The sequence below is a fragment of the Chiloscyllium plagiosum genome, chromosome 40 (genome assembly GCF_004010195.1).
Source record: "Chiloscyllium plagiosum isolate BGI_BamShark_2017 chromosome 40, ASM401019v2, whole genome shotgun sequence".
NCBI lineage: Eukaryota > Metazoa > Chordata > Chondrichthyes > Orectolobiformes > Hemiscylliidae > Chiloscyllium > Chiloscyllium plagiosum.
In genome coordinates, this window is record NC_057749.1 from 9234027 (window position 1) to 9258226 (window position 24200).

At 41.3% G+C, this 24200-nt stretch overlaps 1 protein-coding gene across 2 annotated transcripts in view; it reads right to left on the minus strand.

Moving 5' to 3' along the window:
* The window catches only part of edc3 (enhancer of mRNA decapping 3 homolog (S. cerevisiae)), a 118392-nt gene that overhangs the window by 45474 nt on the left and 48718 nt on the right, over window positions 1-24200 (minus strand). For both annotated transcript variants that reach the window (XM_043680252.1, XM_043680253.1), the window contains exon 4: window positions 20174-20509. In XM_043680252.1, the coding sequence (XP_043536187.1) occupies window positions 20174-20509 (336 nt within the window). The remainder of the gene's footprint in view (window positions 1-20173; window positions 20510-24200) is intronic.

Consider the following 24200-nt stretch of genomic DNA (forward strand, 5'->3'; position numbering starts at 1 on the left):
AACATGGCTTTGTGCATGGGAAATCATGTCTCACAAACTTGATTGAGTTTTTTTGAAGTAACAAACAAGATTGATGAGGACAGAGCAGTAGATATGATCTATATGAATTTCAGTGAGGCGTTCGACAAGGTTCCCCATGGGAGACTGATTAGCAAGCTTAGATGTCATGGAATACAGGGAGAACTAGCCATTTGGATACAGAACTGGCTCAAAGGTAGAAGACAGAGGGTGGTGGTGGAGGGTTGTTTTTCAGACTGGAGACCTCTCACCAGTGGAGTGCCACAAGGATCGGTATTGGGCCCTCTACTTTTTGTCATTTACATAAATGATTTGGATGCGAGCATGAGGTACAGTTAGTAAGTTTGCAGATGACACCAAAATTGGAGGTGTAGTGGACAGGGAAGAGGGTTACCTCAGATTACAACAGGATCTGAACCAGATGGGCCAATGGGCTGAGAAGTGGCAGATGGAGTTTAATTCAGATAAATGCGAGATGCTGCCTTTTGGGAAAGCAAATCTTAGCAGGATTTATACACTTAATGGTAAGGTCCTAGGGAATGTTGCTGAACAAAGACCTTGGAGTGCAGGCTCATAGCTCCTTGTTTCCACGCTCTACATCTCTATGACTCTATGATTCTAAGTAAAAGAGGAACTCTCACCAGAGTGAACTCTATAGTAATGACAGCCCAGCCTTTGAGGTCAGCAGTGATGACAGTTGCTTTGCTGCTGCCCACCAAAAACCATTAACTTTACATAGCTTCTAATTCTTCACCTAAAAGTAATTCCCAGTAAATCAATAGTAGCCACTGAAATAACTACGTTCTTAATGTTAGTCAAGCGCTAAATTTGGAAAGATAAAAAAAGCTGTATAGTTGCATACTTCACAGTACACAAATCACTGTTGTTAGCCAAAAAAAGTGAATGAAAAATTGCATGTGGTATTGGTATGGCAAAGTTTCAGATTTCATATCACATTTTACCAAAGTCCCCATGACTATACTTATATAGGTACAAAGGGCAAATGAGCAAGTGAAGAGTTTAGCAAGATTTTTTTTTCAAAAGCATCAAGGTAACTGAGAACTTTAATCCATGGATTAAAACAAATGCTGGAAATTCAAGTTCAACATTTCATTTTCTCCAATTGAATTTTGTTAAGAGTGGAACAATGTGATTAAATACAGTACCTGAAGATGTAGGTTAGTGATAGAAAAGTAAAGATATACATGACTAACTTTCACTAGCACACTTTCACTAAAAATAAAATTAGCTTCTTTGGAATACCAGCTTCTCAATGAATTTCCACCGGCCACTATATTAAGCCAGCACTCCATTACTATCTCTTGCCTTCCTCTATAGAAGACTTCAAGTTTGAAGTAATCATCTAACTAAAGTCCCCGTACCAGAATTTCAAAATGCCGATTAGAAAAAAACTGTTTTGATGAGCCATGCTGCACTGTCCATATGCAAAAGTGAAGTTGTAATAACCACTTGACTGAACACTGCAGCTTTCAAAATTTAAACTATGCAAGCTGAAAATTGTAAACAAGCCAGTCACTTTCAACATCATTTATCAAATGTTGGGCTCAGCAACCAGTGAAAGCTCACTCACTCAGACATTTAGAGCGAAGTTTCCCTCTTGATGTTTTCAACAATACGCAAGTCTGCAGTTCGGCTGTTGTTTCTCAGCACATCTTGGTGTCAGCTCATTTATTTACTTGCCCTAGTTTGGTCAACTTCATTTAATAAGCTTTAATGCTAGTTTGACTGGCTTAATTTTCAATGTTATCTGTAATATATAAAGGTTAATTTTCAAAAATATAATGATGGTAGCCATCCCCAAGCTTTTCACCTCATCTTTCAAATTAGGAAACTTTCATTTTCCCCACACGTAACTGATGTCACTCTTGCACAAACAAATGGATTCAATCCTTTGAAATCAGTTTAAGCAAAACGGCATTGCAATATTTAATATTACATGGCACAAATATCAATGCAACACAAAACAAATGATATTCTTAATAAGGAATAAAAGAATTTTTGGCTTTCATCAACACCTTCTATTGACAAGACAACTTAGAAACTAACGTACACCTTTCTTTCCTGTGGGATAAGCCAGTTGTGGTTTTAAGTCAGCATTCTTGCAGTTCTCATTATAAATGCAAGACTATAAACTTTGGCACCAGTTCTCGCTTTTCAGCAATATTAAAGATAAAATGGGGTTGGAATGAATTGACAAATACATGATAACGAGGCAAAAACAAAGATTGCAAATGCTGGAAACCAGATACTGGATTAGTGGTGCTGGAAGAGCACAGCAGTTCAGGCAGCATCCAAGGAGCAGCAAAATCGACGTTTCGGGCAAAAGCCCTTCATCAGCCCTTCCTGATGAAGGGCTTTTGCCCGAAACGTCGATTTCGCTGCTCCTTGGATGCTGCCTGAACTGCTGTGCTCTTCCAGCACCACTAATCCAGAATCCAAATACATGATAACGACTTGCTGAATATGTTGTTAGCACATGATAGGCATTTTTAATTAAAAAGAGTCAGAGGGGTCTTTTGTTTAAGCGGTATTTTCTCTACCTCTGATTCAGAAAGTCCAGACTTAAGTTGCAGCTATTCCAGTGGTGTGGCTTGTCTGAGCAGCACCATTAAAAACAACAGTGATAGTGTGGCCAATTAATTAAGCATCCAACTGAGGACAGTACTTTTAACGGAAGACTATGTCCAAATCTACAATTGTTTGGAAGCCTTGTGGTTTGAAAGCACATGTTTTATGAGCAAGGAGATCATGAGCTTGACTTTCAGCAACACCACTATTGTTTCTAGGGTCTCCTGTGGTGCAGTGGTAATATGGAACAAAAGATCAGAGTTCAAGTACTATCCAGGATGTGATGGGCAGAGTTATCCCACAACACATCCAGGCAGCTTAACCAGATAGATTGAAAAAAGAAATTCAAAGAGGGTCAGGTGCTCATGTGGCGCAGTGATAACACCGTCAATGCTTCATTTTAAGAGTGTCATGTAATGCAGTGGCAGTGACCCTACTTCTGGGTTGGAAGGTCCAGATTCAAGATTGGACCAAGTTCTCAAAAATGTGATCAGAATAGTTTTGTGGTCTTTTTGACTGACGTGGACACAAGGGCCTTTTTCTCAGTGCTGTAGATCTCTGTGCCTAACATTCTCCCCTTTCCTCTCCCTCAACAGGTTGATGAAACATTATTGTAAAGAGTATCAATTTGGATACTGGATTTTAATTGCTCTATTTTAATTGCAGCGAGGGCAGATAGAACAAGGACCAGGAAGCTGCCAGTAAAGTAAGCAAAACGTTTGAAAAGCTTCCCTTGGGAGTCTGCTGCCTCCATTTTAATTGCAGCGAGGGCAGAAAGGAGGAGGACAATGGGGCTGTCGGGAAGGTAAACAAACCATTTAAAAAGCTGATATATTTAGGCAGCAGCTGAACTAGAGACACTATCACCTGCTCCCCCTCCTCTAACCAAAGAGAAGGTCTCTGTGGTGTGTTGACAAGGTAAGGATTTTGGCAAGTACAGGTAACTTAATTAAAAAAAACTTTTCTTTTTCATAACTTCAGTCTCAACTTAGCTAAAGCTTACGATTAAAAGTGGTAGGAGATCTCAGACCCATGTCATGCTCCTCTTGCTGAATGTGAGCACTCAGACACAGCTGGTGTCCCTGGCTCCTTCACTTGCAAGAAGTTTGGACAGCACGTTTAGTGAACTGGTCACACCGCAAATTAGGACTGCTGAGGGAGAGGGGGAATGGATGACCAAAAGGCAGCGAAAGAGCAGAAAGGCAGTGCACGTGTCCCCTGCAGTCATCTCCCTCCAAAACAGGTAGACCATTTTGGATACTATGGGGGAGATGGCTCACTAGAGAAAGGCAGCAGTAGCCAAACTTAAGGCAACGTGGCTGGCTCTGCTGTTCGGAAGTGTGGGGGAAAAAAGTGGAAGGGCTATAGTCAATGGGAATTCATGTGTAAGGGGCAGAGATAGACGTTTGTGTGACTCCTGAATGAAATGTTGCCTCCCACGTGCAAGGCTCAGGGTGTCTCCGATTGCCTGCAGAAAATTCTCAAAAGGGAGGGTGAACAGCCAGTTGTCATGGTACATGTTGGCACCAATGATATAGGTAAAAAAACAGGATAAGTCCTACAAGCGGAATTTAGGGAGTTAGGAAACAAGTTAACAAGTAGGACTTCAGGAGGCAGTAATCTCAGGATTTCTACCAGTGCCACATGCTAGTCAGAGTAGGAAGGATAGAATAACCAGGATGGATGTGTGGCCTGAGAAATGGTGCAGGAGGGAGGGATTCAGATTTTTGGAAATTTGGGACCAATTCTGGGGGAGGTGGGACTATTACAAATTTGATGATCTACACCTGGGCCAGATTGGAACCAATCTTCTTGGGGGTGCTTTTGCTAATGCTATTGGGGAGAGTTTAAACTAACATGGCAGGGGAATGGGAATCAAATGAGGAGGTTGGACGATAGGAAAGAGGCAGTAACTAGAGCCTGTAAGGAACAAGACAATGAAGTCAGCGTGACTAAAGAGAAAAGTAGGCAGGAAGCGGAAGATGAACACAGAGGGACAGGTGGTCTGAGGTGCATTTGTTTTAATGCAAGAATTATAGTAGGTAAGGCAAATTAACTTAGGACTTGTATTAGTACCTGCGAGTATGAGGTTATTGTTATTACTGAGACTTCGTTGAGGGAAGGGCAAGATTGGCAACTAAATATCCCAGGATATCATCAAGTGGGATAGACAGGGAGGTAAAAATGGGTGGAGGAGTTGCATTACTGCTCAAAGATATCACAGCTGTGCTGATGGAAGGCACTATGGAAGACTTGAGCAGTGAGGCAATATGGGCAGAGCTCAGAAATAGGAAGGGTGCGGTAACAATGTTGGGGCAGTACTACAGGCCTCTCAACAGCGAACATGAGAAAGAGGTATAAATATGTCAAGAGATCATAGAAAGACTTAGGAGCAATGGGGTGGTGGTGATAGGAGATTTTAATATTAGAGGTCGAGATGGAGCGGAAGTTTGTAAAGAGCATCCAGGAGAGTTTGAGAGCAGTATGTAAATAGTCCAACTTGGAAAGGGGCCATACTGGACCTAGTTTTGGGAAATGAGCCTGGCCAGGTGATTGAAGTTTCAGTAGGGGATTACTTGGGGAAAGTGACAGAATTTCATAAGTTTTAGAACACTCATGGACAAAGATGAGAGTGGTCCTAAAGGACGAGCGCTAAATTGGGGGAAGGCCAACTATACCAATATTCGGTAGGAGCTGGGGAATGTAGATTGGGAGCAGCTGTTTGAAGGGAAATCTACATTCAATAAGTAGGAGGCATTTAAAGAAAGGTTGATCAGAGTTCAGGAGAGAGATGTTCTTGTGAAAACAAGGGATAGAAATGGCAAGTCCTGGGGAAAATTAATGTACGGAGAGATCTAGGAGTTCTGGTCCATTGTTCCTTGAAGGTGGCACACAGGTCATTAGAGTGGTCAAGGCAGCATACGGCATGAATTCCTTCATCGGACATGGTACTGAGTACAAAAGTTGACAAATGGCCACATTGGGAATACTGCGTACAGTCCTGGTCGCCACATTACCAAAACGATGTGGATGCTTTGGGGAGGATGCAGAGGTGGTTCACCAGGATGTTGCCTGGTGTGCAGGACGCTGGCTAAGAGGAGAGGAAGAGTAGATTAGAATTATTTTCATTGGAAAGGAGGAGGATGGTGTGGGGGGGGGGGGCGAACCTGAATGAGGCGTACAAAACCTTGTGAGGCAAAGATTGGGCAGATAGCAAGAAACTTTTTCCCAGAGCGGAGAACTCAATTACTAAAGGTCACGAGTTCAAAGCGAGAGGGGAAAAGTTTAGGTGAGATATACAGGGCATGTCCTTCATGCAGAAGGTGGTAGGTGCCTGGAAACTGTTGCCAGTGGAGGTGATGGTGTGGGGATGATAACATCATTTAAAAATGTATCTATACAGATACATGAATAGGCTGGGAACAAAGGGATGCAGATCCTTAGAAAATAAGTGGCAGATTTAGATAGAGGATCTGGATCGGCATAGGCTTGGAGGCCCTAAAGGCCTGTTCCTGTGCTGTAAGGTTCTTTGCTCTCTTTGTTCTTTAGAGTAATAGTTAGGAGGCAAAAGATCTAGAAGACTGCAACTTGCAAAAATACCTACCAAGAAAAAGAATGGTCTTGTTTCAGACATCACCTTGCTTGGATCCATTTAACAAAGTATCCCCTAATAGAGAATTACCAACTGAAAATGTAGCATTTTGGAATTAAGGTAGAATCAAACATACTAGGAATTCTCTTGACAAATAAAAACTTTGAACTGAGAAGTTACCAGGACTGAAATCATGCTGCCTTGAAGATGCTAACATATCAATCCACCAACACGTGGTGTTGCATCTGTACCAAGGGCTCAATACATTTTAGAAGCAAACAGTCACAACAAAACCTTGATCCCATCATTGGACATTAGACTTAAAATTTCCCTAGAATTTTAAGTAAACATTAAACATTAGCTTGCACGCTCAAGAGACAAACTTTGGTTTTGAATTCATGAATGCAAACCTAGTCAGCCAAGTACAACAGCAACTAATTTAAATAGTTAACATGCACACGCACTTACAAACTAGGAGCAGTAGACCATTAGGCCCCTCAAGCCTGCTCCACCATTTGAAACTATCAAATATTGCAGCAAGTTGAAATCTTATGAACATTTATGCTTTTATTTGACACCTACAGATCATTTTGCTTTTCCCGAAGTGAACAGAATATATGAAGTCTTGGACAGCAGTTATCTACCAAAGCTAGAATGCTTTCAGTGCAGCATTGATACAGTACTGGATTGCTGAGGATGATTTCAAGGAGGATGCCCCATCTGCCTGTTTCACTGTTTTAGAACAGTGGGCGGCACGGTGGCACAGTGGTTAGCACTGCTGCCTCGCAGCGCCAGAGACCCGGGTTCAATTCCCGACTCAGGCGACTGACTGTGTGGAGTTTGCACGTTCTCCCCGTGTCTGTGTGGGTTTCCTCCGGGTGCTCCGGTTTCCTCCCACAGTCCAAAGATGCGCAGGGTCAGGTGAATTGGCAACGCTAAATTGCCCATAGTGTTAGGTAAGGGGTAAATGTAGGGGTAGGGGTATGGTGGGTTGCGCTTCGGCGGGTCAGTGTGGACTTGTTGGGCCGAAGGGCCTGTTTCCACCCTGTAAGTAATCTAATCAAAACATTTCTATTCAAACAGACATTAGGTCTTACAGAACTAAAAATGGCTGAAAAAGACATTCCTTCAAATCTTTTCATTTTACACTCATCAGGACATTTTGCATGAAAACATTCCAAAGGAAACATTTCCACTGCAGGAGAGGAAGTGCTGACTGACTGGCAGGTGCATTGACTGGTAGAGGCATCATCATGGAGAATGCACTAATTAATGGTGGTCATCAGTTAACTGCCAGGGTTTAAATTTTAAACTAGGCCATTGATCCTGTTTGGTCAGCGTATTGCCTAGGGAAATGAGCTATCAAATAACTCTGCTACTTTCAGATAAAGCAGATGCAACAGATGTAAATGCTATTTTTGTCTGTATATTAATATGTAGACATATCTCAATGTTGATTTTCCAAATACAGATGTGCAAGAGAGGAACAGCTTTTACAGCAATACTCAAATTCTACGCAAAAGGAGGGAAAGGTATTCTCTATGGTCCTGCCTGGGCAACATTTACCATCGAGAAGTATCAAATACAGATAAATTGGGATTCAACTAATATCCTGTTCTGTGATAACTTTGCAACGCATAAATTACTTCAGTCTGCTGAAGACGACAAATAACTAGATGTCGAAAGCAATCTTTTCAATGTGCAGCAGTTACAGATGTCCTGAGGGCACAAGGTGCCATTAAAACTGCAAATTGTTCCCAAAGATCAGCAGAACTCTCAAACATGAGTGACTTCAATCCCACTAGATACCAAGAACGGTTTACCATTTAAAACAATGCCAGACTAATTACAGCACTACCTTTCTATAATTATAGCCTCAACTTATACCATCATCTTTACTGTATAGCAGCTACATTGATCATAATATGTATATGATGCTTCAAAGCTCAGTCAACCTGTCAACATTATTGCCAGCCATGCATGAACTGTAACTGACCAGTCAATAATAGTCCACAAGTGTAGCCGGAAACACAGCATCTTCACTACGCTGTGCAAAAGTGGCAGACATTCATAATTTAAATACTTAAACCTGTATAGGTTTTCAATTTAAGGCTGGTATCTGATTGAAATGGATAGATTTATTCCATAATATAAAGAACCCACAGAACAAACAACGTTCACATCCCCTGAACTGAGAACATTCCACAAGCAAGGACAAAAACATTGTCTGACAAACATTAATAGTTCAGCAAACATCCACAAGATTATCTTTTCTCACTCACTGGCAGTTCTTGAAAACTAAGATGGGGGAGGAACAAGGGGTTAAAAAGGGGAGGAGTGAGGATTTTTTTAGATTAGATTCCCTACAGCGTGGAAACAGACCCTTCAGCCCAACAAGTCCACAATGACCCTCTGGAGTAACCCACCCAGACCCATTTCCCTCTGACTAATGCTCCCTAACACTATGGGCAATTTAGCATGGCCAATTCACCTGACCTGCACATCTTTGGACTGTGGGAGGAAACCGGAGCACCCAGAGGAAACCCACGCAGACACGGGGATGTGCAAACTTCACACAGACAGTCACCAGAGGCTGGAATCGAACTTGAGTGCCTGGCGCTGAGAGGCAGAAGGGCTAACCACTGAGTTACCATGCCGCTCTCGAGCAAAGAGAAAAAGAGAAACAAAGAAATCCTTCTTGGTCAAAAGCTAGAAACAGCAGGCATTGTTGATGGAATGAACAGCAAAACAGTAAACTAACAATAGTCAGGCATCATGAAGCATGCAAATAAAATCCTTATATCACATGCATCAGTTGCTGTGGTCTACTGAGTTGATATGCATTCCCATGGGATCAAATTCTTTATAACAGGATATAGTACTGCTCCGAGCCGATCTGCTCTGTAGTCTGCAATTCTCAAATTTCAGACTACTAATTCCAAGCAGATTAATCTTTTACATAACATTCTAGATACTCAATTGACTTTAACGTATATTCTGTAATTAAAAAGACATCTTAGTTGCCAATGCACACAGCTGCATTTGCCAGATGACTGTTCTATTTTGCTGATGGCAGGTATCAGCAGTGGATCCTAATGAATGGCAAGCACCACTGATGAAATTATAGTTTTAAATTAAAAATGCAAAGTCTTACTCTGCAGTAGATTTGCCATCAGAAACATAATACCATAAGACATAGGAGTGGACGTAAGGCCATTCGGCCCATCGAGTCCACTCCGCCATTCAATCATGGCTGATGGGCATTTTAACTCCATTTACCCGCATTCTCCCCATAGCCCTTAATTCCTTGTGACATCAAGAATTTATCAATTTCTGCCTTGAAGACATTTAGCGTCCCAGCCTCCACTGCACTCTGTGGCAATGAATTCCACAGGCCCACCACTCTCTGGCTGAAGAAATGTCTCCGCATTTCTGTTCTGAATTTACCCCCTCTAATTCTAAGGCTTTGTCCACGGGTCCTAGTCTCCTCGCCTAACGGAAACAATTTCCTAGCGTCCACCCTTAAGATATGTCAAGAGCTTTGCTTACTATGAAGTGTCAATGTAAATGCAATATTGCATAAAGCCATGGCTTTGTTTTAGAATGCCGCTGTGAAGTGCCTTTGAATTTGCTATATAAATACAAGTTGCTATTATAGAGTCAGAGAGACGTACTGCACGGAAACAGATCCTTCGGTCCAACCTGTCCATGTCGACCAGATATCCCAACCTAATCAAGTCTCACCTGCTTTGAAGCACCCAGCCCATATCCCTACAAACCCTTCCTATTCATATACCTATCCAGATGCCTTTTAAATGTTGCAATTGCACTAGCATCCACCACTTCCTCTGGCAGCTCATTTCATACACACACTACCCTCTGCATGAAAAAGTTGCCCCTTAGGTCTCTTTTATATCTTTCCCCTCTCACTCTAAACCTATACCCTCTAGTTCTGGAGTCACCCACCCCAGGGAAAATACCTTGTCTATTTATCCTATCCATGATCATGATTTTATACACCTCTTAGGTCACCCCTTAGCCATTAACGCTCCTGTCCTCCAACCCTGGCAACATCCTTGTACATCTTTTCAGAACCCTTTCAAGTTTCACAAATCCTTCAGATAAGAAGGGGACCACAATTGCAAGCAATATTCCAAAAGCGACCTAATCAGTGCCCTGTACAGCCACATCACCACCTCCCACCTCCTGTACTCAATAGTCTGACCTCAGTGGTGGGAAAGATGCTGGAGTCAATTATAAAGGATGAAATTATGACACATCTGGATAGCAGTAACAGGATAGGTCAGAGTCAGCATGGATTTATGAAGGGGAAATCATGCTTGACTAATCTTCTGGAATATTTTGAGGATATAACTCTGAAGATGGACAAGGGAAATCCAGTGGATGTAGTGTACCTAGACTTTCAGAAAGCCTTTGATAAAGTCCCACATAGAAGGTTAATGAGCAAAATTAGGGCGCATGGTATTGGGGGCAAAGTACTGACTTGGATTGAAAATTGGTTGGCTGACAGGAAACAAAGTAGTGATAAATGGCTCCCTTTCGGAATGGCAGGCGGTGACTAGTGGGGTACCACAGGGATCAGTGCTGGGACCGCAGCTTTTTACAATATATATTAATGATACAGAAGATAGTATCAATAGCAACATTAGCAAATTTGCTGATGATACAAAGCTGGGTGGCAGGGTGAAATGTGAGAAGGATGTTAGGAGATTACAGGGTGACCTGGACAGGTTTGGTGAGTGGACAGATGCATGGCAGATGCAGTTTAATGTGGATAAATGTATGGTTATCCACTTTGGTGGCAAGAACTGGAAGACAGATTACTACCTAAATGGAGTCAAGTTAGGTAAAGGGGAAGTACAAAGAGATCTGGGTGTTCTTGTACACCAGTCAATGAAGGCAAGCATGCAGGTACAGCAGGTAGTGAAGAAAGCTAACAGCATGCTGGCCTTCATAACAAGAGGGATTGAGTATAGTAGCAAAGAGGTTCTTCTGCAGCTGCACAGGGACCTGGTGAGACCGCACCTAGAATATTGTGTGCAGTTCTGGTCTCCAAATTTGAGGGAGTGCAGCGTAGGTTCACGAGGTCAACTTCTGGAATGGCGGGACTATCTTATGTTGAAAGATTGGAGCGACTGGGCTTGTATACCCTTGAGTTTAGAAGAAAGAGGGGGGATCTGATTGAGACGTATAAGACTATTAAAGGATTGGACAGTCTGGAGGCAGGAAACATGTTTCCGCTGATGGGTGAGTCCCGAACCAGAGGACACAGCTTAAAAATAAGGGGTAGGCCATTTAGGACAGAGATGAGGAGAAACTTCTTCACCCAGAGAGTGGTGGGTGTGTGGAATGCTCTGCCCCAGAAGACAGTGGAGGCCCAGTCTCTGGATTCGTTTAAGAAAGAGTTGGATAGAGCTCTCAAGGATAGTGGAATCAAGGGTTATGGAGATAAGGCAGGAACAGAATACTGATTGAGGATGATCAGCCATGATCATAATGAATGGTGGTGCAGGCTCAAAGGGCAGAACGGCCTACTCCTGCACCTATTGTCTAACCAATGCAGGAAATCATACCAAACGCCTCCTTCACTATCCTATCTACCTGCGACTCTACTTTCAAGGAGCTATGAACGTGCACTCCAAGGTCTCTTTGTTCAGCAACAATCCCTAGGACCTTACCATTAAGTGTATAAGTCCTGCTAAGATAGGCTTTCCCAAAATGCAACACCTTGCATTTATCTAAATCAAACTTCATCTGCCACTTCTCAGCCCATTGGCCTGTCTGATCAAGATCCCTTTGTAATCCAAGGTAACCCTCTTCACTGTCCACTACACCACCAATTTTGGTGTCATCTGCAAACTTACTAACTACACCTCCTATGTTCACATCCAAATCATTTATATAAATGACGAAAAGTAGTGGATCCAGCACTGATCCTTGTTACACTCCACTGGTCACAGGCATCCAGTCTGAAAAACAACCCTCCATCACCACCACCCTCTGTCTTCTACCTTCAAGCCAGTTCTGTATCCAAATGGCTAGTTCTCACTGTATTCCATGAGATTTAACCTTGCTAACCAGTCTCCCATGGGGAAGCTTGTCGAACTTTTTATTGAAGTCTATATAGATCACATCCACCGCTCTGCCCTCATCAATCCTCTTTGTTACTTCTTCAAAAAGCTCAATCAAGTTAATAAAACATGATTTCCCACGCATAAATCCAAACTGACTATCCCTAATCAGTCCTTGCCTTCCCAAATACATGTAAATCCTATCCCTCAGGATTCTCTCCAACAACTTGCCCACCACCGATGTCAGACTCACCAGTCTATAGTTACCTGGCTTGTCATTACCTCCTTTCTTAAATAGTGGCAGCATGTTAGCCAACCTCCAGTCTCCCGGCACTTCACCTTGTTGATTAATACTTTGTCAGGCAGCTCATGAAGACACAGCAAAACTGCAATAATACCTTTACAGATAGCAATGATCAAAAAAAAAGAAAAATGCATAGAGAACAGCAGCAGTAGGCCATTTGTTGCTATGGTATGCTCTGCCATTAGACTATAAACACCATAAGAAATAGGAACAGAAGTCAACTACTTGGTCCCTCGAGCCTGATCCACTATTCATTCAGATCATGGCTGATCAGACATTGTTCACGTCCAATTTCCTGCATTTTCTCTGAAACCCTCGACTTCCCTATTATCAAGAATCTATCTCAACCTTAAATACACAAAAAGTCTGCCCCACGGCTATGTGGCAAGGAGTTGCAAAGACACTCAACCCTCCGAAAAAATTTCTCCTCATCTCAGTCTTAAATTGGCACGCTTTTATTCTGAGGCCATCCCCTCTGGTTCTAGATTCTCCCACAAGGGAAAACATGTTCCCAGCATTTACCCTGTCAAGTCTCTTAAGAACCCTATATATTTCAATGAGATTATCTTTCTTCTAAACTGTAGTGAGTAGAGTCTTAATCTGTTTAGGCCTTGCTCATAAAACAATGCCTCCATAACAAGGATCATTCTACTGAAGGAGCAAATTATTGCAGATGCTAGTTTCCTTACTGAAAGCAACAAGTGCTGGTGATCATATCGGGTCAGAAAGCATCCAAGGAGAGTGAGAAAGTTAATGTCAAGTCTAGAGGACTCTATATCTAATGGAAGAGCCATCCAGACTCTAAACATCAGCACATTCTAGTGAACCTTCTCTGAATTGCCTCCCATGAAATGTTACATCATTTGCTATTGGACTCTTTAATAGCCAATTGTTTTATGAGATATGGATAAGTGGAATAGCAAAGAAGGGTAGGAGAATTCAAAATTACAGAGCATAGTTTTAGCATGAAAGGGGAAAGATTTATAAAGGGACCGGAGGGGCAACGTTTTCCACACAAAGGACGGTGCATATATGAAATGAACTGCCACAGGAAGTGGTAGAGGCCAATACAGTTACAATATTTAAAAGATATTTGGACAGGTATGAACAGGAGAGGTTTAGAGGGATATGAGCCAAATTCAGGCAAATGTAACTTGTTTGTTTTGGGAAACCTAGTCTGCATGGACGAGTTGAGCTGAAGGGTCTGTTTTCGGGCTGTACAACTCTATAACTAACTTTCTTTACAACATTAAATTGTTTTGGCCTCAATGCTTCATGAGGCAGAGAATTCCACATGCACACCACACTCTGGGTAAAAAATGACCTGAAAAATCAAATGACTTATGATGAAAGAATCTGCATTGAAACCAGTTTCAGGAATTAAGATTTCACATAATGAACACAATGTGCTATATATGGATGTTTGCTGCCACTAGCTATGATCCATAAACACGATGAGCAGAAAAGCCATTTGACACTAATAGACAGATTATACTAGTTTTAGTTACTTTACTCCTGTATGGGAAATCTGAAAACTGAGCTTGATGTCTTAGTGGACATCTCTCAAATTACCTGGCTCAGATTACAAACACCTTGAAATTTGGCAGCTCAACTGTTAGCGTTCACTTAACAACAGTAGCACAGCAACAGTGTCACGAGGAAGAGACATCCTTTGGTCCATCGAGCCACCCAAAGCATCCATTTCTCAACCTCCACTGTCCACATTTTAAACAAATGCAGGGAAGTATAACCTAAACACTTTAATGATTCACATTTACTTCAGCATAAAAAAGGGTAAATAAAATGGCAGACAGGTAGAGTGAGCATTCAAATGTTAAGATGCAAAGAGCTGACTTTCAAAGCCAAATGAAAACTGCTGCAAAACCTAGGGCACAGTTCAGGAAATCTCACTGGGCATCAGAGGAAGCCAAGGCTGAATTTGGAGTTAAAGAGCATGATCAAATTAATATCGGAAACTCTGCCCTGCTCATGAAAACTGTTACAGAAATTTCAGTGGAAAAGAATTACATTTACTTGTACTGTAACCATGAAATGTCCTGAGCAGAAATTAAAACTGGCTAAATTATGAAGCAAAGTAACCCTAGGACAAAAGTCAGATTCCACTGCAATCTGATTTAGCAATATAATTACCAAGGGATTTATGACACTAGACTTGCCAATGCTATTGCACAGTTATCATGTACTACAAGGAATTGTAAGTGAAAGGATTGGAAAACACAACTGTGAATCTTAGTCAACCACAAACATGGTAAGCACACCATGTCAGATGGACAGCATCTGGTGCTCATTACACTGTTGCTAACAAGACAGAACTACCCACATGCAGTTGATTATTTCACCGATTGTTATAGGTATAAAAGCCATATTTAATCACTGATTTCTATGGTACACTAGGTGAAGGGAAAACAAATCCAGACATTGCTACCAGATTTTTTCCAGGGATAAGCTTTCAACAGAAAGTTAATTTCTTTTTTTCCTCTGAATGCAGATATGTCAAAACCTCAGATGTATCATTCATTACTTCTTTAGCACAGAGGTTTAGTTTACAAATCTAGAGATTACTGGCTGCCAAATTTTCAAGACAGCTTGTGAAAAACGTATTTGTTCCCATCGAATTTTGGCAGCTAGTGCTTTCGGCATATTAAATTACAAGCATACTCAATTATCAGTGCACAAAATGCAGCTATATTGGGGTGCCACATAATACAAATACAGAGAACATTTCAGAATTCAGAGGTAGCTTTGGATTTGTTTCACTTGATACCGATCAGTTTGATAGAAAACTTTACATGATTCTATGAATAATGAACAGCTCCAGTTACCTAGAATTGGAGAAACACAGCATTCAATCTGGTTTTCTGAAACATGAAAAAAAGGGAGAGAAAAGGCATTTTCAAAATACATTTCGGAAAATGTTTAAGAGGAGACTAAAACTCTAGTCTTGCAGTGAATCTGAACAGAAGAGATTTCCCATTGGCTCCAAATTGGTTAAAAAAAGATTCCAGCACATGAAAATATAAAACATAAATTTCCCATTTGTGTTCAAAGGGCAAGTCTTTGCTGATATAAGTCATGTTCCAGAAAGGTTTATATCAAAAGTTCTATGCTGCATTTAGATGATCTGTTTCGTGGGAACAAGAGTCAATGACTCTGGAGCATACTCATATTTAATGAGATCATGGATATCCACCAATCTAGTCCTGTAAACCCCTTTGTGTATTAGTCGGAGTATAGTTGTTTTTAGGAACACTATTGCTACTAGAAATCTTCAAAAGCTGTTTCTGGAATACCATAAAAAATTTCAATATTCTTTCAGGGATTAAAGTATGCTTGCAAGCCCAGCATGTGTTGCCAGTCCCTAATTGATCATCGAAAAATATATGCATACACTTGCTGTTTTGAAACACTGGTTTCTATGACACTATCTTTACCTTTTCTACTTTTAATTGACATTGCTAATTGGAATTCTGCATTACTATGTCTCCAAAGTAGATGGTGCTGTTGCCTATTTATCGCCCAGAATCTGTCTCCACCCGAGGGGAAAGGTGGGGTCAAGACTTTCAAACAAGGTGATATAATTTAGAAGTCATTCTGAATGGTCTCCAGTTACCATTGTTCGTCATAATGATGATCCAATTTCGCTGTCATTAACCTGCTTTGCTGGCCCTCTCTCCTTCATCCAACCGTATTAGGAAATTGGCTTCAGAACAGGCAAATAAAAAGGGAGAAAGAGATTAGAGAGAGGCATTAGAAAAGAAAGCAGATTGGTAGAAGAAAGGATGATGGTGAAGGATGAGATTGGGTTAAAGGTTTTCATTGAAATATTTTGAAAACAGGTGTTAGGATTCATTGCACAAAGCATCTAACATTGCATAATTTGTGACAGTAAATTTTTACAGGTTAAATACAGGATGGCTTTTGACAACATGAAAAAATAACCAATCCATTCTTCAGAAAATTGTTAATAAAGTTCTGTGAACTCTACTTAAATAAAGCTGCCAAACCCTTGAGAGCAGTCAACAGGGCAGCTCTCACTACTTATCACAAAAAAACAATCATTCCTCTCCACAACACTGCAGCCCTACCCATAAGAAACATACGAATGAAACATTTGTATCATATGCATGAGACAAAACAAGTTTAGCCGTTGCCTCAAACAAGTAAGGTGGCATAGTAGGAACCCTGAGGCAAACCTGAAGCAAAACTCCTCCAAGCAAATGGCCTCACAGGTGACAGAATATAGATCAAAAGGAGGGTGCAGGAAATCTCTTTAGAGTAATTTAGGATGAAGCCCTTCCCAGCAAGGTTATCAAGCAATAAACGTGCACACGATTTCCAAACGTACAGCACTGTTTCGTTGCTGTGACCTAACGAACACTGCATCTATACTGCATACAGTAGACCTTCAGAGATTTGTGACGGCTTAACAGTTAGCAATACATAGCAAACTACTAAGTCATTCAGATTAAAGCAAGCTCCAAATTTAATCCTCAGTCTTTGATTATCTCAACCAATAATTTGCATTTATACACAGCACTTTTAAATACTACAAACAAGAAAGAAGGTGCAGCCCAATCCTCAGATTGTAGAGAGTGCAAGGGCAGGGGTGATTGGCATCTCGGAGCACTGGTAGGCAAGAATAGACATCGCTCTGAAACTTCCCAGAGGCAAATGGTCAACCACACAACAACTTAGGTTGGACACCTTAAATTCTTCCAAACGTGGTCTGGAATGGGGAGAAGGGGGAGGGATGAGGGAAAGAGTAGGATACACTCGTCAGTACTGCTATTCTGTCACTTTTGTTTGGTGGCTTACATGGAGAGACAAAAATATTTCAACAATGACCAATTGTACATCTTGCCTTTGCGATCAAATGGACATATCAAGAGCAGACTACAAAAGAATCAATTGCAAAAGTTGCTTGAGTAGCAACCACACACCACACCAAACTGGTTTTATGGAAATTATCTCTCGTTAATATTCTATAAATAGCTTGTGATTTTTCATTTGGCCCAAGGCGCCTGATGTTTTGCAGCAATGCCATTTTACACAGCATTATTTGTGAACCAGTTGTCACAGACCCCATTAAGCTGCAAAACCATAATATTTAAAAACAAATCTAGTCCAAATGAAATCATTGTTTTAGCAAATGTCATGAAGCAAACAAAAAAATCAGCCTGGAGGGCAAACAACTGTTCAAGGGAATTCCAAACCATTTCTCAGTTTAACAAGTAACTTTAGCGTTCCACCCTCTACTTAAGGTGCAAGGCAATAATGGGATGTGTTATCACGTGCCATCCTCCACATGCTGCATGGCAATTATTCATGCAAGAACCTGGACAAACACACTGGAGTGCTATTTGTCTATGGCAAGCATGATACCCAATTCTGTTCTCATCCACATGTTCTACCAGGAAACTTGGGTTAGATTTTTAATCATGTAAATCTAAACCAAGTCTCCACCCCCCTGAACAACTCAAGAGCAAAAACATCATTCATAAATTATCAGCAATTCTACCAGCAGAAATTAGCTAAATCATGATTCAAATTGAAAGACTATTGAACATGTGATTAAGTTCACGGAATAACAAGGGGATCATGTCACATCTCCTGAATTGAATTCTTCTAGGCCATGGGAACAAAGAAAGAGTGGGGAACACAGAAGACAGCAGCGGTGAGTTAGCGGTTAATACTGCTGTCTCACAGGACCAAAGACTCAGGCTTGATACCACCCTTGGGCGACTGTTTCTGTCTGTCTGAAGTTTGTACATTCTCCTGGTGTCTGCGTGGATTTCCTTCGGGTGCTCCAGTTTCCTCCCACAGACCAAAGATGTGTAGATTACATGGATTAGCCATGGTAAATGCAGAATTCCTGGCTTAGGATAGGGAGGCTGGATCTGGGTTAGATGCTGTTTGGAGGCTTCCTGCACACTCGATGGGCCAAATGGCCTCTTTCTGCACTGATTCTATGATAAGAATACGGTTTTGGATACTGTTGGGAGGGGATGACCTACCAGGGGAAAGCCATTGTGGCCAGGTGTCTCACACTGAGCCTGGCTCTGAGACTCAGATGGGATGCGGGGAGAATAGAAAATCGGTGGTGGTGGGAGACTCAATTAGTTAAAGGAACAGACAGGAGATTGTGCAGTCGCGAATGGGACTCCAGGAAGGTATGCTGCCTCCCAGGTGCCAGGGTCCAGGATATCTCTCATTGAGTCTACAAGATTCTGAAGGGGAGGGTGAGCAGCCAGAATTGGTGGTGCACATTGGCGCTAATGACACTGCCAGGAAAAGAGATGAGGATCTAAAAAGTGATTCCAGGGAGTTAGGTTGGAATCTAAAAATCAGAGTAGTAACCTTAGGATTACTACCAGTGCCATGTGCTCTTGAAGCGAGGAACAGGGAGCAAGTGCAGCTAAACGCGTTCCTACAGGGCTGGTGCAGGAGGGAGGGCTTCAGATACATAGATCATTGAGGGTACCTTCTGGGGAAGGTGGGACCTAGACATGAAGAATGGGTTGCACTTAAACTGGAGGGGCACCAATGTCCTGGGCGAGAGATTTACTAGAGAGAACACAGTGGACCAGGTTAATAGGGTTGAACAGATTGATATTAAGGAAGTAGATGTACTGGAAATTCTGGGAAACATCAAGATAGACAAGTCCCCAGGGCCAGACTAAATATGCAAGGTTACTACAGGAAGTGAGAAATAAGATTGCTGCACCTCTTTGCATCCTCACTCTCCATGGGAGTAGCACTGGATGATTGGGAGGGAGGCAAATTTTGTTCCTCCGTTCAAGAAAAGGAATAGAGAAACCCCTGAGAATTACAGACCAGTCAGTCTTGCATTTGTGGTAAGCAAGGTACTGGAAAGGATCTGAGAGATGGGATTTAGGTCTATTTGGAAAGAACTGTGTTTGATTAAAGATGGTCAGCATGGCTTTGAAAGGGGCAGGTCATGCATCACAAGCCTTATTCAATTCTTTGAGGCTCCGACGAGACAGGTTAACAAAGGTCGAGCAGCAGATTTGGTGTATAAGAATTTCAGTAAGGCATTTGAAAAGGTCTCCCATGGTAGGCTTATTTAGAAAGTTAGGAGGTATGTGATACAGGGAAGTTTGGTTGTCTGGATACAGAATTGGCTGGCCGAAAGACGACAGCGAGTGGTAGTGGATGGAAAGAATTCTGCCTGGAAGTATTCTGACCAGTGGTGGCCTGCAGGGATCTGTTCTTGGGCCTCTGCTCTTTGTAGTTTTTACAAGTGACTTGGATAAATCCCAACTATAAAGTTTGAATAATTTAGTCTCCGCAAGTTGTACTTCTAAAACTTAAGATAAAGAATGCACTTTTTGATATTGTATACCCACTACTAACCTCATATTTAACATGTGCCAGTCTGCCAAGAATTAAGGAAAAACAGGTTGTTTCAGCATTTCCAACCTAAGTATCTGAGAACAAGTTACCAAATACTTATGTGTCAATTCCCACAAAGACAAATTCAATTTACTCTCTCCCTTTAATTCCTAATTAAACAGCTTTAAAACTATTGATTCTCACCAGTGCAATATTCTTTGCCACTATGCTGTGGCACTGTGATTTGCCTGTAGACAATAGGCTCTGACTCCAGAATATTCTCATCATGGCGATATCTTGTCGGCTTCTCATTTGGTGTTCCTCGGGACCGTGTTCCATTCCTCCTTTCAAACGTGTCTATCTCTTCAAAGACTGCTGCTTTGTCAAAGAGTGCTAGATTACCTTCAAAATCAAAGTCTGTGTCAAGGATTACTTCAATTCCATCCCCAAAGCACTCATCATCTTTATTTTTCATTGGTCCATTCTTGATTCCATTTTTCTTTGGCGTTGCTTGATTTGGAATCTTGCTACTTGAGGACCCTGGGAAAGGACAATATTGAGATTAATACATTGAAACAATGTATAGTATATTAAAACAATCGCAGTTTCCCTCCACCTTAAGAGCTTTGACTATTATATCTATAAACAGTTGTATTTTTCTAAGGTAGTAGAAGAATGCAACTGCCCAAATAAACTTTTAAGAACATAAATAGAAACAGCAAGCTATACTGTCTCTCTGGAGCCTCCTGCGCCTGCAGCATGATCAGAGCTGATATTTTACCTCAATTCGACTGCCCCTCCACCTCTATTCCTGGATTCCCCTGCTAAACATATGGAAGCTTGTAAATCCAGTTCAGTCTAAGTTTAAAATAATTTCTCTAGAGAACACAAATTAATCCAAATACAAGTGCTTCTATCATACCTCATTGAACTTTCAACTTTAATTTCTTCATTGCATGTGTACAAGTTAACAATGACTTAATTATTGAAACACCACTGACAAACCAGGTGGATTGAAAACTTTACCAGCTCTGCTTCATTCCAGCAGAGACCAGAATCGCCTGCTTCCCAAAATTGTGGGACAGACCAGGTCTTCGAAGCCATTGCCATCACCGCATGATGGAATAATGTTAAAAAGTTACTCAAATACCCAACGACACTGTTCATAAGCAAAAAGATTTATCTTAAAATATGGAAGCATATAGTCGAATGTACATTTTGTTTGTGCTCATTGTCTTATTAGGATTCCAGTAACTTACTTTGATAATGAGACTTTTTAAAAATTCATTGGTAGCACTCTATTACAATAAAAGGACAGCTGCAAAGTGCACATTTTCAATAATTCACTTTATCCTTAACATTCAAGATAATCTGGGGCTAATTACATTTGGCATATTTCCACTGTACTTCAGGAAAAGGATAGCATGAAAGATACGCTGGCATTCAAAGTCAAAATAGGAGAACCAGAGTTTGGAACATGAGCTGATCTGGGAAGATGCATATCAAAAGGGCAAACAACAGAGGAGGGACTCGGTAGAGGTGCTTGTGGATTGAGCGGATACTACAAGTGTACATAGGACAACAGGCAGATGGAGAAGATACACAGCCAGAGGTCGTGAGGAAGGACTGAAGACTGTGCTGCAGCCAGGCAATAGGGGTGGAATGAACTAAATTTCAGACTTTGTGTTTTGTCTGGAAAATGTGGAAAATGAGCTTCTTCCCAATCCCTGTTCATCTCAGTATCCATATATTCTAGTATGTTACATCAGTTTAACAAAACAAGTGCATTGCAGGACATGCACTGTAATGGAGGCTGGATGATATCGTGACCTGGAGTTGTGTGTTTGCTTGGCTCAGAACTAGTCCTCAACTCAGCAGATTGCTTGAAGTACCAACTGAGGCTGTACTGTAACTGGAGATGTTCTAGGCATCTACTTAAGTTGTATTTTGGGGTGGAGTTATTATACTAATCAGGATATGATTTAGGAAATTTAAAAAGGCACAAATTTATGTTATGAGTCATTACATTTCTGTAACTGAGCAAAATAGGAAGTTGTTGTGGTTCTGTTCGCTGAGCTGGGAATTTGTGTTGCAAACGTTTCGTCCCCCATCTAGGTTACATCCTCAGTGCTTGGGAGCCTCCTGTGAAGCGTTTCTGTGATCTTTGCTCCGCCATTTGTAGTGGTTCGAATCTGCCGCTTCCGGTTGTCAGTTCCAGCTGTCCGTTGCAGTGATCGGTATATTGGGTCCAGGTCGATGTGCTCATCCACAGATTCAATCAATAAGCACATTGACCTGGACCCAATATACCGACCACTGCAATGGACAGCTGGAACTGACAACCGGAAGCGGCAGATTCAAACCACTACAAATGCCAGAGGAAAGATCACAGAAGCACTTCACAGGAGGCTCCCAAGCACTGAGGATGTCACCTAGACAGGGGACGAAACGTCTGCAACACAAATTCCCAGCTCGGCGAACAGAACCACAACAACGAGCACCCGAGCTACAAATCTTCTCACAAACTTTGAAGAGTAGGAAAAAGTGTTAACACTACAAGGTAGATCGACTGATAGTGCGACACAGAAGTTGGAAGAATATATTTTTTTTGACAATTTGGACCCTGCTAATGGCGGCGAGTTGGAGTTAAAACAAATTGCAGGAATGCTAGTAGATTAAGCCACAGTGCAGGCTGTTGGAGGAAACCATTGGGAGTTTCCATGGAGTACATTGCAATGAAACCAGCCCATAAATGGGGCATGTTCCAGAATCAGTGAAGGATGCTGAGTCACACTATTGTCCAATGCCAAATGGAGTGTTGAGAACATTCTTCAATTAAGTACATTCCTAATGAATGCTGCAGGGAGTTGAAGAGATGTGCCATGATGAATGATTCCCCAAATGTCCTGGTCAGATAAAGTTTCTAGCCAGTTATATGGCACCAGCACAAGTGAACTTCATATTATAAATAGTTACAACATTCCAAACAAAATCTCAGCACCGGTTTCTGGTCTCAGGAGAGAAAACATGGAGAAATGCTTAGGATAAGCTTTCAACTACCATTATGCCTCTGCAGAAATGTACATCAAATAAGTATTTCAGTGATACATTTTGCAGTTTCTGCAAATAAATTAACATTCCAGAAGTGAAGGTATTTCAGTATATACTTTATAAATTACAACTTTCGACTGCTAGGTTTCATTCAGTAGTGATTGTGCCTTTGCCTCAGAAAGCTGTGGTTTCATGTCCTTCTCCAGAGTCATAACATAAACAAAGCTGACATTCCCAGTGCAGTACACAGGAAGGACTGAGGTTCCTTTCTTTCAAAAGAGATTCTATTAGATGGAATCACTCCCATTTCACTGGTTCCAAGAATCAAACTCTGCTGTCCTTGCCAATATTCACCCCCTCAGCCAACATCACTCCAACAGACTTCTGGACATAGCTATGCACGGCTTGATGGTCATATTCCTTACATTACAACAGCGATTGGACTGAAGTATTTCATCCGTTGAAAAGCACTTTGGGATGCTCCAAACCTGAAGACAATATATCGAAGCACACCTTTCATCTCCCCCAACTAAGTTTAAAGATTGAATTTAAAGTGGAGTTAGAATTCGGTCAGTTCTGTACTTTCCCACACAATTCTCATCAATACAGAAACATCTAAAGATTGATTAAAAAAAACCATGCACAAAAAGCTTGTGAAACAAAACTGAATACTGATTTACATTTATATAACCTAATTTTAATGTTTTGAAATGAATAACTGGATTTAATTTAAAAAAAAAGGACTTCATTATGAGGACTTGCGTCATGTCTGTTGTTTTACACTTTCAACCATCTCAGGCCTCATTCGAAAGGGATAGAGCCTTATAAATCACAATTAGATACTGATTTGTTTTGCTTAAAAATTATTTGAAGATATTTATTGACTCACTCACCCACAGTGCAGAAAGGCACGATGCTGTTTTCTCTTCCCCCTACTCACTGGTAAACCAGCTGGATATTTGTTTGTTGTGCTATGAATTATTCAATGCTTTGTATTGTGAAATTCTGATGAGCAATCAGTTTGGTTTCAAAAACCACACTGATTAGATACAGATACTATCAAAAAGGTGTCGTATATGGAACGGAGAAAAACCAGGAGATGCAGAGCCACTTTCCACCAATTCAACGACCCACAATCAGCAAAGTACTGAGGAGATAAACCATACATGTGAAATTACTG